This window comes from Trachurus japonicus, chromosome 24 (genome assembly GCF_045865225.1).
Source record: "Trachurus japonicus isolate A0001 chromosome 24, Traja_1.0".
Lineage (NCBI taxonomy): Eukaryota > Metazoa > Chordata > Actinopteri > Carangiformes > Carangidae > Trachurus > Trachurus japonicus.
The window spans coordinates 6,692,028-6,710,877 of record NC_140930.1 but is presented as its reverse complement, the minus strand read 5'-3'; the positions used below and the strand labels follow the sequence as shown (position 1 = coordinate 6,710,877).

At 39.8% G+C, this 18,850-nt stretch overlaps 2 protein-coding genes and 1 non-coding gene across 4 annotated transcripts in view; 2 read left to right on the top strand and 1 right to left on the bottom strand.

Moving 5' to 3' along the window:
• Positions 1 to 2,179, bottom strand: part of cad (carbamoyl-phosphate synthetase 2, aspartate transcarbamylase, and dihydroorotase) — a 37,895-nt gene extending 35,716 nt beyond the window's left edge. The window contains exons 1-2 of the mRNA XM_085771074.1: positions 1,603 to 2,179; positions 36 to 175 (exon numbers count right to left, since the gene is read on the bottom strand). Coding sequence (XP_085627200.1) covers positions 36 to 175; positions 1,603 to 1,699 — 237 coding nt within the window. The 5' untranslated portion in view covers positions 1,700 to 2,179. The remainder of the gene's footprint in view (positions 1 to 35; positions 176 to 1,602) is intronic.
• A 4,424-nt stretch (positions 2,180 to 6,603) lies between these two features.
• Positions 6,604 to 6,675, top strand: trnaa-ugc (transfer RNA alanine (anticodon UGC)). The gene has a single exon. It is a non-coding gene; the product is annotated as a tRNA-Ala (tRNA).
• A 608-nt stretch (positions 6,676 to 7,283) lies between these two features.
• ift172 (intraflagellar transport 172) overlaps positions 7,284 to 18,850 on the top strand; it is a 72,939-nt gene continuing 61,372 nt past the window's right edge. For both annotated transcript variants that reach the window (XM_085770290.1, XM_085770289.1), the window contains exons 1-15: positions 7,284 to 7,503; positions 8,190 to 8,333; positions 8,646 to 8,758; positions 8,876 to 8,915; positions 9,240 to 9,305; positions 9,529 to 9,608; positions 9,993 to 10,080; positions 10,648 to 10,862; positions 12,397 to 12,520; positions 12,636 to 12,731; positions 14,150 to 14,311; positions 15,776 to 15,829; positions 15,917 to 16,020; positions 16,978 to 17,063; positions 18,410 to 18,522. In XM_085770290.1, the coding sequence (XP_085626416.1) occupies positions 7,465 to 7,503; positions 8,190 to 8,333; positions 8,646 to 8,758; positions 8,876 to 8,915; positions 9,240 to 9,305; positions 9,529 to 9,608; positions 9,993 to 10,080; positions 10,648 to 10,862; positions 12,397 to 12,520; positions 12,636 to 12,731; positions 14,150 to 14,311; positions 15,776 to 15,829; positions 15,917 to 16,020; positions 16,978 to 17,063; positions 18,410 to 18,522 (1,524 nt within the window). In that variant the 5' untranslated portion in view covers positions 7,284 to 7,464. The remainder of the gene's footprint in view (positions 7,504 to 8,189; positions 8,334 to 8,645; positions 8,759 to 8,875; positions 8,916 to 9,239; positions 9,306 to 9,528; positions 9,609 to 9,992; positions 10,081 to 10,647; positions 10,863 to 12,396; positions 12,521 to 12,635; positions 12,732 to 14,149; positions 14,312 to 15,775; positions 15,830 to 15,916; positions 16,021 to 16,977; positions 17,064 to 18,409; positions 18,523 to 18,850) is intronic.

Here is an 18,850-nt window from a genome sequence, read left to right as displayed (position 1 = left end):
CACCTACAGAAAGTTTTCAGGATTAAACAGCTCACCTTGCTCAGTCCAAACTCTCCCTCCTCGTCCTTGGGGACTCCATAGTTTCCCACCAGGGGGTAGGTGAGGGTGAGCAGCTGGCAGCGGTAGGACGGGTCAGTGAGAGCCTCGGGGTATCCCACCATACCGGTCTGAAACACTGAGCACACACCACATTCATCATCATCATCATCATCATCATGCCATCCACACAGAGTCAAGTCGTCACATCATGCCCAGCAACAACAGCTTTGGAGCCGCCTATTATTAATATTATTATGTATGAATCACATTTACCAACTGTTCTGTAACAGCCGCTACACTGAAACCAGTGTATTGATCATCAACCACTTTGAGCAAATGCTGAACATGCACAAATACTTAAAAAAGAGCCAACTACAATAAAATGTAGGGACCTTTTCTTGATTGGGAAGACACACATCAAACTATCCTTAGAATAAGCGGAGATGTATTCTTTAAGGCTATGATTGTTTAGCATAAGGTAATAACAGTTTTTAGCACATTTCACCTGATGAACAAGTCTCAAAGCGCTTCCCCTCCCCAAAATGTGTTTATTTTATTATTTCATCTTTTTTTTTTATGTCTGTCAGATTGTCTTGTTCTGCCTTTCCTTTTTTGTCTTTTGTAATCTCTTCATGTATGGCTGTTTCTGAAGTTAATGTAAAAAATATCTCAGATTTGCTCAAGTTGTATTGTCCATACTGAAGTGAAATAAAAAAATAATGTTAAAAAAAGAAAAGAAAAACAGCTGTTTGTTTGTGTTGAATCTTTGTTGACACTGTTGCCAGTTGAGTAACCTTTAAAAGTCACAGTTTATAAAATAAAATCCTTTGTGAAATAAAACTGGCATCCAGATTGTGTTGCCTTCAAGTTCTTCCGCCAAACCACACTGACAATTCAACCTATTTAAAACTTTTTCCCCTCATCGGCACAAGACCACGCCTTGTGGAGTGAATTAAAGAGTTGATCCTAAACCAGTTTTGTTTCTACTTTTATTCGGCTTTCCTCTAAACTTTCATCATTCGGTGTAAAATAAACCTATTTCTAAATTAAGAAGGAGGGGATGTGGGCAGTAGGAAGTGACCTATTTATCATCACACGCATACACTGCCTTGCCAAAACAGTAGCAGTCGCAGTTTGATGGTTCATCATCATGTGTGTGTGAGAGAGAGTGAGAGAGTGAGAGGCGGATGTCATCACGCCATGTGGCACTCGGGCTTTGCCAACTGGTGCCGACACTGATGGCGAAACAAAAACCTTTAAAAAAAAAATTTAATATAAATGTTACGTTACGTGGAGTTGGTGAGTTTTTGAGTCGGGACATGTGTAAGTTAGGAGGATGAGGGAAGTCAGGGTCATCTATTATTTTGGTGACCCACATTATCTTAGGTATAGGATGTAAAGGTAACTTAACTTATTGACCAAAAACGAGATAACGTAAATCAAACTGATCTAAAGTTAGCTTCGTAGGCTACGCAGGTGACATTTTTTTTCCAACGCCAGCTAACAGTAGCTTTTTAAATGAATAATAAACACTTTAATTAATTAAACATCGTCGGGTCTTACCAACTTCTCCCGACACCGACACGTTAGCGCCAAAAACCCGGCCTCTGAACGTCGCTCCGTCCTCCAGAACCAGAGTTGCCATCGTTGTTGTTGCCATGATATTAATATTAATATTATTATTCTCCCCGGAGATGAAGCTAACAATGCTAACCGGCCGTTAAAGATCAACGGGCAGCAGCAGTAACTTAGCAGCAGTAACTTAGCAGCAGCAGCGGCGCGAGCGTGGACCGTTGGTGACGATGCTGCTGTGCTGATGAGGCCCACGTGAAGACACCGCGCGCGCTGTAAAAGCCGAGCAAAACAGGAGATGCTGTTAAAATGCTGTTAAAAGGAGGAAAAAACTTGCACCGATTAACACCCAGAGTGGACGAGCGGAGAGCTGACAGGCTGTGGAGTCGGTGGCGGCGCAGAAAAAGCCGAAAATCAAAGAAAGTTTGGTGTAAATGTAGGTTTTTTTTGCCGGAGAGTCGGACGGGAAGATGGAAGCAATGTGTTCCACACTACCCCGCGCAGTGTGGAAGTCGGCCTGCTGCGTGGACCGGCAGTTTTGTCGCAGCAGCAAACACATGGGTTCCTCCTCCCACCACCGCTGCTCCTCCTCCTCCTCCTGCCTCCTCCTTTCTCTTCTTCTTTTCACTTTTTTGCCGCCATTCGCGCTCTGTAAACCGGCCTGTAGGTGCAGTGCTGCCACCATGCATTGCATTGCAGGCCCATTGTGGATAAAGACAGCTGTGATGGAACAATGAAAAGTCTAAAAATGCTTTCCCTGTGTTTTTTTTTAGTGACTGAAATATGTCAAAGATATGTATTTACACCAAAATAGGTATCACAAACAGACCTATAATAACTATGGTACCTGTGAGGGCTGGACACTCAGCAACTGAAGAAAACACAATAAAAAGACCCAAATTCAGGAAACAACTTTATCAATTTGACAAGTGAAACACACACAACAGAAGTGTTTGTAGCTATAAAGCTCCATATAAAGGTAGTTTGTGTTGAAGCTCCTTAAAAATATAGGTAGGCCTAGATGTTTGTGTTAAAGCTCCATACAGTAGGTAGGTGTTGTATTAAAGCTCCTTAAAAATAAAGGTAGGTGCTGTGTTAAAGCTCCATACAGTATAAAGGTAGATGTTTGTGTTAAAGCTCCATACAGTATAAAAGTAGACGTTTAAACTGCCATACAGTATAAAGGTGTTTTAAAAAAGATGATTTTAAAATCCTACAACACCCATAAGTCTCCTCGGCCTCCATCGCAACCGCGAGAATGAGAGTTTAGGCGTGTCACTGTCACAAAACCAGAGTTTCAGTAGTCGACACCAGTGCCAGTGAATTTCCAATTCTCAATACTCATTCAATACCACAGTAAAAATCAAAAAACAGAAACCACGTAGCCTACCAAAAAACCACTTTCACACCAAACTGTCTTGTATGTGCTTCAACAACTTCTCAAACTGCACAGAGCAGAGTTAAAATGGTAAATATGGCTCGACACAAACAGGAAGTCATGTAGGTAGTCTTCACCTGTGTCCTTAAAGTAGTTAAACAAAAGATTCAGGGATACAAAAAAAAAAGTGGCAGACCAGCTGGAACGAGCTTTAGTTCATCATATCCTCACTTCAGAAGTTTGGAAGGCCTCCACCTGTTTGAACATAGGTCACTGTAAGGTCAGCCATTGTTCTTATCCTGGTCCATCACTTTTTTTGTATCCCTGCTGGAAACACTCCTGTTGCGTTATGAGATTTTTTTTACAGTTCATGAGTTGCTCAGCATGTCGCAGTGTTGGGCACTCAGTGAATAAGGAAACAGTGAATAAGGAAATCAATTATATATGTAAACCACGATAGTGATCTAAAGTGAGTTTAGATCGTTCAAACATTTCTTTCACAGTACAGATTCATACCTCTTTCATTTTCAGTTACACAACGAACCACTGTTAACGCCCATGAGAGAAGACCACAAGAATTTTGCTGCAGGCGGTGTAAACACGGATCAAAGAATTTCTAATGTGTTGTTTATTGCAGGACTCTTCCCTGATATCAATATCTCTGATAAAAGATGTATTCCACAACATAAACAAACTGAAATATGCAGTAGTAGCATGACCTTTAGGTTTGACTTGTATCTTATATTTTTGAATAAATTCTAAGTATGACAGTAGCACATCGGTTTAGTTTATCAATTGACCAACTAACAAGATGATAAAACTGTGATTTATTTTGTGTAAAATATCCGTATTATTCCAGATAAAGTATTTTACTCCTTACCATGACCTAGTGTGTCTCTGTCTATTTCTGGTTGTTTGTGTCCTGTATTACCTGTTCTCAAACAGAGCGTGATATTTTTCTTCAGAATTGTTTCCTGAATCTTCAGATGTTGCTACAAATGTCCCAGTCTCATTGTTTCTACAGCGGCCCCTAAAAACTTGAACAGATTAAACGCACACTTTGTTGTCCACTATTTATCTTTTGTTTAATTAATTTATTTGACCTTTTATCCTTGCTTCATGTGTTTCATTTTTTTATGAATAGACTATCTATTGATTACAGACTTTATATATAAATGCCTTATTTGCATTTACTGTTTTGTTGTATGACCAGTGTTTGTGTGAATGCTTATAATTTAGTTATATACAGATACCCATTTTATATGTTGTTGCTTAACCTTCCTCGTGTATTAGGGTCGGCCCTGTCCCGTTTTTATGATCAGAATGGCGTCTAGATGGTCTGTAGCCAAATTGAAGTTAATTGGGCGAAATCTGTAGAAGGAGTTTGTTCAAAGAGGTCAAAGGTTCAATTCAAAATGGCCAACTTCCTGTTGATTTTAAGTTATACGTTACATTGACGTTTTTGTACATCTTGATATGATACATGTTCCTACAAATTTTCATCCGCCTAAGCCGAAGTCACTCTATTCATTCAAGTTAAAATGCAATGAACAGAGGCGTATCTCACAGAGCATGTGTAGCACTATGGTCCTGCACTGGTTTGGCGTCAATAGGTCACATGACGTGGATGCTATTGAGCAAAAATACTCATTTTTACATTATTTGCATTATTAAATATGTCAAGAATTTAAAAATATATGAGGAGTGTTAAAATGGAAAAAAAAAAAAAAAAGGCGTATCTCACAGAGTATGTGTAGCACTATGGTCCTGCTCTGCTCCATGGGTTGATTTATTGAAAACAAATGCACATGGAGGAGAGGAGGGTTAGCAAAATAGAGGAAAAGAGACCAGACTTGCATTGTTCCCCTTTAACTCTGTCCATCTTCTGATACTGAACATTTTTTGGCCTGAACTTCCTCCTCCTCCTCCTCCTCCTCCTCATCTTCTTCTTCCGTCCACACCAGTATCCAGTGCATTAGTATGAATATGCGATTGATTGATAGATAATGTCTATGCTCCATGATGATTTGCCAGATCGTATTCTTGTAAGCCCTGAGTATCTCTCTGATGCAATGAGGAGGACAGTGTTATTTATCTCCTTCCCCTCTGTCCGCTGCAGGGTCAGTTACTTTCCATTAGCCCCTGTCTTTTATACTGAAACATGATCCGTTAGCCTTTTCTTAATAAATGACTCACTCACTGGGATATATTCTGCTGCTGCAGCTGCACGGCCTGCATCAGCATCTCTGGGAGCCGTCTGTGAATATAAATATCAAGTGTGATGAATCCTTATTGAAACATTTCTGAATTATGTCTCCAATTCTTGCTGTGTAATATAATATAATATAATATAATATAATAGAAACATTAAGGTCACCTACTGCAAAACTTCTGATTATGTTCCCAGCTGTCTGTGAAAAAATACTTGTTGCACTATGTTTATCACATCATTGCAGCAGATTAAAGGCCTGAGCTTGATTAGTTTGTGGTTTGATTTGGCAGCTGACATGTGAACTACACATTAAGCCAAACATGGATTATATTACTGTAATTAATGCTGAACTGTCAATATCAACGGACCAAAACAAAGTGTCCCTCTGTATCTGACAGTAGCCTGTGTTGCCTATACAGCTCAAAAATGTACGTTCTCTGATTTTGGGAGTAAAAGGTCAGTTGAATAATCAGATGTTTGCATTTTTCTAACAGCAATACAACAAGTGACCTATTGACCAGAAGCTGTGCTGATTATCTACCAATGCTGCCACACAGGCAGCTGATAATGGGGTAAAATACCTTCTTCAAGGACACCTTAACAGCAGCGACTCCTGGCTAGTATTGCAGCCTCAAGTCCCTGGTGGCAGAAATGTATCTAAAGGAGTAGTTTACTAGTTTACGGAATGTCAGTGGCTGCAAAAGACAAATAAAGAAGAGAAAGGTGGAGGAGGAGGAGGAGGAGGAGAAGAAGCAAACGCAGCAGGCCGACTTCCAGCATCCTGTCCGAGTCCGACTGTCCTTCAAACTCTTTTTTTTTTCCCCAAATGTTTGCAAAAAACTTGCAGTGGTAGCACATCTTAATTAATACATTTGAGGACAAAATACTCACATTTCACATGATTTATTCTGGCTCACATCATGCAAAAACACTCTCTGATGAAGACTGCATAGCCAAAACGCGTGAAATATGAGTAGCCTATTTTGTCCTGAAATTTATTAAGATGTGCTACCATTGCAAGTTTTTTGCAAACTTTTTGATTCATATTAAGTCTTTGGTTCAGCACTCTGATTTGAAAGAGTCTTTTTTGTTGAAGAACAACCTTTTTTTTGTGATCTTTTTGTTTTTGTTGTTGTTGTGGATCCTCTGCAGAAAATTGTATTGTCAATAGAAAGATCAAATCTGTTGGTCTTCTGCTTCATCTGTCACTTTGATAATGAAAAAAAAGTCAATTTGTTTTTTTGTTTTGAATTATTTAATTGTTATGGTGATTGATATTTCTTAAACAATAAGTTAATGCAAATCCAACATGAGTTATCGATCAGATTTCAGCGCACAATGACCACAGGATCGACTGTGTCTTATCTATATCTAGGCTGCGTGTCAGGAAGTGTGTGTGGTTGGGGATGTAGCTCAGTGGTAGAGCGCATGCTTTGCATGTATGAGGCCCCGGGTTCAATCCCCGGCATCTCCACTCTTTTCCTCTTCTTACCAACAGCAACACGAATCTGTTCATAACCTCAACATCGGCGAATAGACTGTCTGGTAAAAGGCCATAAATGCAACATGTGCACATAAAACGTCTTTTGTGATGATACGTTGTTATAGCATGTAGCCGGTAGCTACGTATAAAAGTATGGGAGCTTTCGAAGATTCTGCACAATGAGTGTAAATAGGCTCGAATATACACACAAATGTATTCGCCGTTTGTCTTTGGTAACTAAAACATATAACAGCCTGTTCGGCTAAAACACATTTGTCAGCTAAAACGACGTAACAGACACTCTGTAGCGTGAGGAAGTGTAAATTCCCACAGCCCTGAACGCAGCACTCCCCTCCTCCCAGGCGGTAACTAAGGAGATCATCACAGTGATGTAGCTGGCTAAAAAAGGTGTAAAGGCTAAACTAAAGTGTATAGTAGTTTCGAATATACAGACATTATATTTACCGTTTGTCTTTGGCAACTAAAACCTATAACGGCCTGTTTGGCTAAAACACACTTTTGAGAGATACAACCACGTTAACACAGTACAGTAGTGAAGAAGTGTGTAAATTCCCATAACAGTGAACGCAGCACTCTCTCCCAGGCGGTAACTAAGGAGATCACAGTTCTGTTTACTACAAAGATGTCCTCCATGCTAGCTGCTAACTCGGAGCTGCTCCGCAAAAAAATGACCAACATCTAAACATTAAACCGTATTTTCAGCTCTACAGACTTTATTCCCGACACGAACGAGCTTCCTGAACACTAACGGGAAATAAAATGCAACTGAAGCATCTGAGGACGCTGTTAACCCCCCAGGTGAGCTCACTGACCCGTTAGCTAATGCTAGCTGCTGATGCTGGGGAGCAGCATCACTACAGTAACTGTAACAGAGTAACGATCTGTACTTATATCAAGACAGGAAACACAGATTTGCTCTCCTCAATTCGTGATTTAAATGTGTTTTAAATGTGTGTGTAAGTGGTGATAAACACAGATTTATAGTTATCTTACTTGGCTCGTTAGCAGCTGCTGTGGCTTTCTAGATTGAAATAAGTATCAAATTAGCTAACTAAATACAAGCAAACAGTAAATATTATCTTAACCAAAAGTGCAGCTCCAATGATTCAGACTTTATTTGTACTACACACTCTCATGAGATATAATGGTCATAGTCTAACCATTTGTAAATGACGTAGCATCCATCCATGGTCCAAAACATCAACAAAAACATTCATTTTCAACTGTACTTTAGCTGTAACTTTTAGTTACTGTTATAACAGAACATAAGGGGATGTATCTGTATCTGCATTGGTTATGAAACCAACGATGCACCCCTCCTCCCCTCCTCAAACACCCACAGTGACCCAGTATGTTCTGATGTTGTGGTGTGTTTCTTTGAGGCTCTGGCCCAGTTCTCCTCTGACTCCTTCCTCCCAGTAATCACTGCAGGGCGTTGGTGTGTCGAGGTTTTTATACCTGTCTGTCTCCTCTGCTCTTCACAGGAGGGTGCAGCCAAAGTCACATGCATGGCCTGGGCTCCCAACAACACCAAGTTTGCTGTGTGCACCGTTGACCGGGTGGTGCTGCTCTACGATGAGCAGGGAGAGAGGAGAGACAAGTTCTCCACCAAACCCCTGGACTCCAAGGTCAGACATCAGGACAGAAGCTGCAGCTGAAACTTAACATCCTCACAGATGTAACTGGTTGTAAACCTCACTGTTTCCACTGGAAATGCAACAAGACTTTATGGCCTTAAATACACAATAGAAATAATATCTTATGTAACAATAAAGCATGATCCCTGTGTGACTGACACACTCTTTACATATCCAGTATAAAACACTGAATTGATCCTTTTTCTTAATCTGAATGTTCAGTTTAAGGGAGTCTGCCTTTTTTTTTTACCTGTTCTTGTAATGATAACATTTACATTAAATTTTTTTTTAATTTTTTGTCAGTATGGGAAACAAAGCTACGCTGTCAACGCCATGGCATTTTCACCAGACTCCACCAAGATCGCCATCGGCCAGTCTGACAACATCATCTTCGTCTACAGAATCGGAGAGGACTGGTGATGTCATTTGTTGTTGTTTTTTTTATCAACTTTAATATTGGACCTGGTTTTTTTAATATATACTAATACAGATAAACTGATTATTATTTGTGTTGTCCTCTCTCTCCCTCTCAGGGGCGACAAGAAAGCCATCTGCAACAAATTTGTACAAACAGTAAGTGAACATGTGTAGATGTTTTGTTTGGGAATGAATATATTGTCATTCACACAAAAGCGTAATTTATCAAAGATGTATTTTTACTATAATTAGAGTCATGAGTTAGCATTAACAACCTATTAGTTTGAGTAGATTTAAGGCTATATTAGCTAATAAACTCATCATACATGTCTTCATAATAACAAATTCTGAGTTATCTACTTTACAATGTTCTCTTTATTTCTGGAAAATGTTTTTTTTTTCTCCTCTTAATTCACATGTTATTGGGTTTGTTCTTGTTGTTGTCTCCCTGCTCATGTTGTGTTGTGCTCTGTGTTGCAGAGCGCTGTGACCTGCCTGCTCTGGCCTGCAGAACACGCCATTGTTTATGGATTAGTTGACGGCAAAGTGAGTTTGTGACACTAAGTCCTCAGCACCGGTCAGACAGAGAGAACGTGTTGTCTAGTTGTTCATGTATAATTATTAACAGCAGCGTTACGCAGGCGTCAGGAGCTGCAGACGAAGGAGTTTTCACTCCATCAAGACTTTCATGTTAAAATACCATTTGCCCTTCTTTATGTTTCATTGGAACAACTCTTTTATTTTGTCTTTTTCGTCCTTTTTTTCTCAGGTGCGTCTCGCCAACACTCAGACAAACAAGTCCTCCACCATCTACGGCACCGAGTCCTGTGTCGTCTCCCTGACCTCCAAGTAAACACATGATTCATGTTCATATGTAGCTACGATCTGCCAGTAAAAGGCTAAAACATCAGAGGGACAGATACGACAGAGTATTAGGGCCACATTGACAAATAAAAAAATCACAAACTTCGAGAATAAAGTTGTAAATTTACGACTTTATTCTTGTAATGTTATGACTTTTTTCTCGTAGGAAATGTACGACTTTATTCTCGTAAATTTATTGCTTTATTCTCGAAGTCTGTGTTTTTTTTTTGTTTTTTTTCCTCAATGTGGCCCTAATACTCCGTTGTAGACAGATGCTGCTAATCTGATGAGTTTCCTCTGTAACTGTCTCTTCTCTCCTCTGTGAGAACTGTTGTTGTTGTTGTTTTTGACGCCTCTTTGTTGTGTCAGTGTCTCTGGTAAAGGCGTCCTGTCTGGACACGCTGACGGGACGGTCGTGCGTTACTTCTTTGATGACGAAGGCTCAGGGGAGTCTCAGGTACAAACACAACTTCACAGTCTAGAAACAATCACGGTATTACGATTAACACGATTATTATACATCAATACATTTCACAACACTATCAATGTGTAAAATCAAATATAGTCAATATATAATTACATTACTAATCTCTTAATATAGGACCAGTTATTAATCCCTCGGGGGAAGTGTTTGATATATTTAAGTCATTAATTGTCATTTATACCAAATGTTTAAGTTTATTTTAATAATTTTTTTAAATTACAAATGACACACTAACATTTAAATTCCTATCAATTCAGTGTTACGTTAGATAAATGGACCGGTATCTGTGTATTTTCCTTAACTTCCGCGCTCATCTGCTGATACGGTTCCGACATCATCTTTTTCGGAAAGTGACGGTATTTAATAATCTTTACGCCCAATTAATTGTGGTGTTTATTACCGCGATTAATTGTGAAAACAAGGAATCGTGGCATCCCTACTTCACACATCCTCACACAGCCTCACACGCCCCTGTGCTCATCTTTGATCCACTTATATCCAGATCTAACCTTCGTCTCCCTGGTCTCCTCTCTGTCCCAGGGGAAGCTGCTGACCCACCCCTGCCCCCCCTACGCTCTGGCCTGGGGCGCCAACAGCGTCATGGTGGGCGGCTGCGACAAGAAGGTGGTGGCGTACGGCAGAGAGGGTCACGTCCTGCAGACCTTCGACTACAGCCGCGAGCGCACGGAGCGGGAGTTCACCGTGGCCGTCACCAGCCCCAGTGGCCAGTCGGTCGTGTTCGGCAGCTACGACCGGTCAGTGTGTGTGTGTGTGTGTGCAGTGACCCACAGGGACCAGTTACAGTTTATCCATCTGTAAAGACATGAAACATGATCAGATGTAGCTGTGAGCAGTCAGGACAAGGCAAAAGATCTCAAGGGGCAATGCTGCTGCTAATTTAACAAATGTTAGCAAACTGTTATTTTTATCCTCTTTTATTATGGATCATACAAAGTTCACATAGGAAAATATAAAAGAACATACAATCCAACAGTATTTCATAATGGAAAAGAAAAGGGTGTTTCATATCATTCTTGTTTTATTTGGTCATACACAAACTGATCACAGTTCATGAAATATTACAAGATACTGTTTTAACAGCTGGCTTGAATAATATAACCTGGTAATGAATTCTATCTTACAGGGTCTATCTTACGGGGTCTTAAAAAGTCTAAAATTTGAAAATCTAAATTTTAGGCCTTAAAATGTCTTAAATTTGTTGACTTATTGTGTTCAAGTCTTAAATAGTTTTAGACAGGTCTTAAATTTTCTTATGCCCACCATGGGCGAGCATTTCACTCGCATTTGCCCCTAAAAAAAATACATGTGTGAACCGGGAAAATCACCAAAAAGAAAGATCACAACCTGCGATCGTTCAAAAACTACAAATCCCACAATTCTCTGGCCTCAACGCACCAATAACAGCAGTTACGTGTAAGTAAGGGAGAGCCCTCCAGAGCTGTAGGTGAAAAGAGGAAACAACGCCACACTGGTCCTGTTATGTTGTCCGTTCACACCGAATTTTCGCTTTGTGTCCGGTGAACACACCTTCACGTGTTGTTTATTCGTTACGTCCGCGTGGCGGTGTAAAAGGCTGTAATGCAAAGACATGGTTAGGCGCGCGCGCCGGGCTACGCGGTACACGCAACTTTTTTTTGCGACGCAATACACAGGTTTTTTTTTTGCGACTGGACCATCGCGTCTTCGTCTATTTCATCGCTTTTCAACGCTTTTTCTTTTTTTTTCAACGCTTTTTTCTCGCTCGAGTTTTTGACGCGCGACCAAACGCGAGATACGCGATTTTGTCGCTCGTTTTGAATGTCAAAAAACCGCAAATGCTCAATAAAATGCTCCCGACACTTCATTGTGCTTTATTGAATGTATTTTCAACTACAAACAAGCCTAACACGCAACTTATATTGCAATCAATTTCTAATTTTGTGACTCCGCATTTCTTTTGTACGTTTTTTATTTGTCATGATAGGTCTTAAATTTCATCCATAATGGTCTTAAAAAGGTCTTTAAAAGTCTTAAATTTGAGCTGGTGAAACCCGCAGAGACCCTGTACAGTATATAAGACTTGTTTTCTGTATAATAAAGGTTTTCCCTTTACGTTGTGAAAACCTTCCTTCTATTGGATTGTTCAGTCACTGAGGTTAATTTTTAAAGAGATAGTTCAACATTTTGGCAAACTGGCCCATTGCCATAATCCCTATAGTTTTAGCAGTAGGTTCGTTACCTTTAATTGTATAAAAGTGTTATATTAAATGTTTGCCGTGTTGCTGTCAGGCTGCGGGTGTTTAACTGGGCTCCGAGGCGAGGCGTGTGGGACGAGGCCAAACCCAAAGAGATCGTCAACCTCTACACCATCACCAGCCTGGCCTGGAAGAAAGACGGCTCTCGTCTCTGTGCTGTAAATATTAAACATATATAACATGTTGAACAGGTTCCTACAGCAGCGAAACCTCAAACACAAACCAAATGAACTCTGTGTGTGTGTGTGTGTGTGTGTGTGTGTGTGTTGACAGGGAACTCTGTGTGGAGGAGTGGAGCTGTTCGACTGCTGCCTGCGACGAGCCATCTACAAGAACAAGTTTGAGATGACCTACGTCGGCCTGAGTCAGGTACAGACAGACAGACAGACAGACAGACAGACAGACAGACAGACAAAAAGACTGAGGATTAAAGGAATAGTTCACCACAAAATTTACTCACCGGCATCTGGAGACCCAGGAGGGTTCCAATGAAAACTTTATATGAGAGTCAATAGCGCCCGACACAAAACGTCCATAAAACTACACAAAAACCATTTCATATTCTTCCACACTGCTCGTCCACTGCAATCCAAGTGTCCTGAAGGGATCTAGTCCAGAGTTTACTGGAAACAACGTCATTTAGGACATTTTTACAGCCTAAACAGTCCTGGATTGAATTTGCCTCGGGCATGTGAACATCAGAGCGGCAGTGGACGAGCAGTGTGGAGGAATATTAAATGGTTTTTGTGTAGTTTTATGGACGTTTTTGTGTCGGGCGCTATTACTCCCATATAAAGTTTTCGTTGGACTATGAACCGGCCTCAGGGGTCTCCAGATGCACTTTGAGGAATGAAAAACTACTCCGGAGTATTCATCGGCATGAGGGTGAGTCAATAATGACTGAATTTCATTTTTTTTTTGGTCAACTATTCCTTTAATAACTTGTTTGTAGTTTTAATAACTGTAGAGAAAAGAAGAGAAGAGAAAACTAAACACTGAATCAGAAACTCCAGTGGACAGATGATGTGAACCTGACAATAGAGCAGTTGATTGAGCAGCAGCGCTAATTTAGTTTTGATTAATTCAACAGTTAAAAAAAAAAAAGACAGAATCATAATTAAGAAAATAAGACAAGAAATTAAAGATCTTGAAATAATCATCCAGCGTTTTGTTTTCTCATTAATTGATGAGTTACATGGATGAAGAAAAAATAAAAGGTTCAAACTGAAATGATGAAATAATCAGGATGAGAATGAGTGAAACACGTTCTGTTTACATTCATCAGGATGGTTTCTATCTGCTTTAATGGAAAGATGTTCTATTCTGTTTTACATTTAAACCAAATCTTTAATTAAAATAAAACTGCATCATCTTATTTCTGCTGTAAATTACTATTTTTTTTTTTCAAAGTGTCCAGGAGACTAATTTCTTTCAAAACTCTTTTTTATTTATTTATTTTTTAAATTCCCTGATTAACCAAAGGAAAAAAAACCCCTCTTTAATTAAAACATGTAATTATTCTGCTGTCACTGGTTTGACAAAATAAGACACAAATTAAAATTGATGAGAACGTGATTGAGGAATTCAACGAAGCAATTAATACGACAGTAATTACATTTTCTCAGCCGAGAGTTCATGAGCAACATTTTCTTTCTGTTGAGACGATTTTACTCCAGGATGAATTAAAGGTGTTTAAATATTAAAGATATAGTCTGTAAAGTTTATAAAGATTCATTATTCATTATGAAACAAATGAAAACCTCCTCCTCTGTGTCCTCGTCCTCCAGGTGATAGTGAGGAACCTCTCCACAGGAACCCGCGTGGTGCTCAAGTCGTACTACGGCTACGAGATCGAGGAGGTGAAGATCATGGGGAAGGATCGATTCCTGGTGGCGCACACGTCCGACACGCTGCTGCTGGGCGACCTGCTCACCAACAAGCTGAGTGAGGTACGGCTGCTCCTCGCTGAACACGCCTCAATGATGGGATGTAACCCGGTGTCGAGTGGTGTTCTTCATCAAAACCTGGCTACAGACAGGAAATGTACTTCACTTTTACAATGCAACACTGTGTTTTATGTTTTTTGACACATTTTTACATCATTTGTCACATGATTTAGAAGAAAAGTGGTGTTTTTAGGTGTTTAAGTCCTGCTCAGTGTTGCTAAAATGCATTAAAAAACAAATCTAGAAACACAGCAGTAAAAAAAAAAAAACTATTTCAATTTTATGTTTTCAGAGGAAAGTATACTTTTTATAAGTTCACTTAAATCCAGCGTAGGTGGATGAAATATTTTGTGGTTACACCATTTGACATTTTCAAGGCGTTCAAGGTTCAAATGACATAAAACCAACATGGATACAAAATGTACATTTTATCAAACTTGATGATTTTAAAACACTTTTTTATTGATTTTCATGTATTTAAAAAATGTCACTGATCCAGATATAGATATAGATACAGATACAGATAAAGGTAAAGTTATACAGATAAAGATATACTATATACAGATATTGATATAGATATGTACAGGTGCATCTCAATAAACTGGAATATCTTGGAAAAGTTTATTTATGTCAGTAATTCAATTCAACAAGTGAAACTAATACATTATATAGATCCATTACACACAGAATGAAACATTTCATGTCTTTATTTAATTTATTTAATTTATAATGATTATGGCTTAAATTTAATGAAGACCTACAATTCAGTGTCTCAAAAAAATTGAATATTACAAAAGACCAATTAAAAAAAAGCATTTTTAATATGGAAATGTTGGCCTTCTGTAAAAGTCTGTCCATCTTATATGAACTCAATACTTGGTTGTTGCTTTTTGACTTGAACTACTGGAAATAGACTTTTCCATGATATTCTAATTTATTGAGAAGCACCTGTATATATATAGATAGAGATATAAATACAGATAAATATACAGATATAGAACAGGTACAGGTACAGATACAGGTATAGATGTATAAATACAGATATAGATAGAGATAGAGATGACTATACAGATATAGAACAGGTACAGCTACAGATACAGGTATAGATGTATAAATACAGATATAGATATAGATACAGATGAATATACAGATATAGAACAGGTACATGTACAGGTACAGATACAGGTATAGATGTATAAATACAGATATAGATATAGATACAGATAAATATACAGATATAGAACAGGTACAGGTACAGATACAGGTATAGATGTATAAATACAGATATAGATATAGATACAGATAAATATACAGATATAGAACAGGTACAGGTATTGATATACAGATACAGATACAGATATACGCTCTCAGTGAGTGTTACTGTGACATTAAATCAAAGTGTTTCCTCCTCCTCCTCCTCCTCCTCCTCCTCCTCCTCCTCCTCCTCCTCCTCCTCCTCTGCTCCAGGTGCCGTGGCCCGGCTCAGGAGGGAACGAGAAGTTCTTCTTTGAGAACGAAGCGGTGAGTAAACACGGAGCTGAGGTCTTTAACTCCTCTCCTCCCTCCACCGTGTCTCATCTGGATGCTTCGTGTTTGTGTTGTTTTCAGGTGTGTATGATATTTAACGCCGGGGAGCTCAGTCTGGTGGAGTACAGCAACAACGAGATCCTGGGATCCGTCAGAACCGAGTTCATGAACCCTCATCTCATCAGGTATCTGCTTTACACCAACAGCGATTTATGCTTTATAGTCATTTAGTTAAAGCAGAAGTAAGTGATCCGGTGGTTTTGGCTAACTTCCTGTCAGCCGATGGAGTTAGCAGTCCCCGCCCTCGTCCCTACGTCACCACATTCACGCGCATCCCTTGGCTGCACACACAGAGAGGACCGCCCCTTTATGCCGTTCTCTCTCCTCATTGGATAAAGGTTGTAGGATACAAGGAAAGTTTTCTCCTCGGCTTACAGCAGAGCAGAGTGACTGACAGACCCGTGTTTCAGACCAAACACTCTATAGAAGTGATTGCTGTCGGAAGATATAACTATTTAAGACTTATACTAACACTTACTTCTGCTTTAATTATTAATTTTAATACTGTAGAGTTATTGCATAGTCTTTCTTTTAAGGCTGAGGTCAAACGTATAAAAACTACAAATCTATAAACCCATAGACCAGTTGTTCCAGCTGTGACCAGCAGGTGTCTCTGTCGAGCTGCTCAGAAACCTCAGGTGGTGTTGATGAGGCCAGTTAACCCTGATACAGCTCATACTGGATTTAAAGGGATAGTTCACCCAAAATTCAAATTGCACTCATTATCTACTCACCCTCATGTGGACTAAGGGCTGGGAGAAGTTTCAGAGTCCTCCGTCCCTTCTCTGAGTTACAGGGGGTCTCGGCGTAGCAGTGCATGTCCATATAACGGTTGCAAATGGATACCAACTGTCTTCGTAACAAAAAGACACACCAAAAAACATCCAAATACCTCCATGCTGCTCGTATGTAATGTCCGTCTTGTATTGAAGCCCCGAAATGAGAAATTGTTCCGAAAAAAATTAAATAAGTCTATATTTCAAGCTTGTTTTTGTCCAATTGGACGGACCAGGAAGAGGAGCTTCCGCTACAAACAAGCTTGAAATATAGACTTATTTATTTTACTGTGTGTGTGTGTCCAGTGTCCGACTCAATGAGAGGAAGCAGCGAGGGGTCGAGGACAACAAGAAGCTGGCCTATCTGATCGACATCAAGACCATCGCTGTGGGTGAGTGAACAGGAGCAGGGTGACCTCACACACACAACGTTTGTTTTCCAGCTCCTCTCAACAGGGTTTTATAGCCACTGATGTGATCGTAGATTAAAGTTTCACAGACTCTTTAATTAAAACCGAAAAAAATAATTCTTCTTTATATTTAAACATCTTTAAGATTCCTTATTACATTTAAAATACAAAGTGTTTTTAGACCCTTATGAGCTCCTGTAGCTGTCGTTTACTGTTAAAGGCCCATAGGCTACTAATGTTGTCACTACTTTAAATCACATACTGTACGTATATTTACATTAAAGGACATAATGATGTTTTATTTCTTTTTTAATATAAATAAACCTTTAAAGTATCTTAATTCATTTGCATCCAGGTACATGTGGACATCAAACAGTTGTGTGTCATTGTTCATTGAGGTCAAAGTGTCAGACAGAGATATGCAGTAAAATACCATCAACACAGAGTTGGATGAATCAACACGAGGAACTCCAGTTCAGAAAACATCCTGATGTGATGATGTGGAGGCTGGAACAACATGAACTAGGTGTAGTCATTTTGGTAATCATTTAGTTTACAGGCCGCTAATTACATGATAATGTCAAGAAATAGCCCAGAAATAACGGTCAACTCCATAGTAATGTCGAGAAATATAGCCAAGAAATAACGATTGATTGTGTAGAAATAGATCAGAAATAACCGTCCTTTCCCAAATAATCCGAAGTATTTGTGATCTTTTTCCTTTATGAAAAACGTGACATGACTATGAAACTGACTGTTATTTCTAAGCTATTTCTTGACATTATCATGTAACAAGCTGCCTGTAAATTAAAGGGTTACCAAAACAAATGACTACACCCAGTTCATGTCGTTCAGGCCTCAGATCAGTTTGTGAATCTGCAGCAGGTGATGAACTCTCAGCTCCTACGCTGAGTCGACTCTTTCAGAATAAAACGCTCAGTCAGCGTCGACCTGCAGCTTCTGTCGGCACGATAACACTGTAGGAGGCTAACCATGATGTCATTGTTAAGTTTTAAACGGTGATGATGTCATTATTATGTATTTTCCCATGCATCATGTGGTCGGTCCAGAGAGAGAGAGAGAGAGAGAGAGAGAGAGATCACTGATCATGAGATTAAACTCTCACTCTGCTCGTTAACGATCAGTTAAACGGTTTCACTCCAGTCCCACTTTAATTAAAAACACCAACCTGATCCCAGAGCAGCTGAGAGTGGAAGGCACACACATACTGTGGGATCATGGGTAATTACAACACGACCACTTGCACTCAGATACACTGTGACCGCTGCTCCGTTAACCCTTCGTCTCCCCCCCCTCCTCCCCCTCAGTGGACCTGGCCGGAGGCTTCAACCTGGGAACCATCAGCCACGACTCCAAGATCGACTGGCTGGAGCTGAACGAGACCGGACGGAAGCTGCTGTTCAGAGACAAGAAGCTGAGGGTGAGAGAGAAACAAACCTTTATTTCTAGATCACTTCTAGTGTCTGATGTTGCGCAACTCTTAAAGGGACAACGAGGAGTTTTGGAAAAGCGAAGCGTTTTCTCACTACATTTATGAGCCTCCACCAATGTGAAATTCTTTGACCGGCGCAAGACAGACTCATGTTTTCATTCATCAAGAATTAAAGTCAGAGGTTCAAAGAGGTTCACATACCGTCGTAGTTCCGACCATAAACGGCGATTCGGCGGCGTTATTCTCATGACTCGCCACGAAACCGAAAGTAAGGAAACGCTGGTCGGCTCAACCAGCATCTCCACCACCACTAATA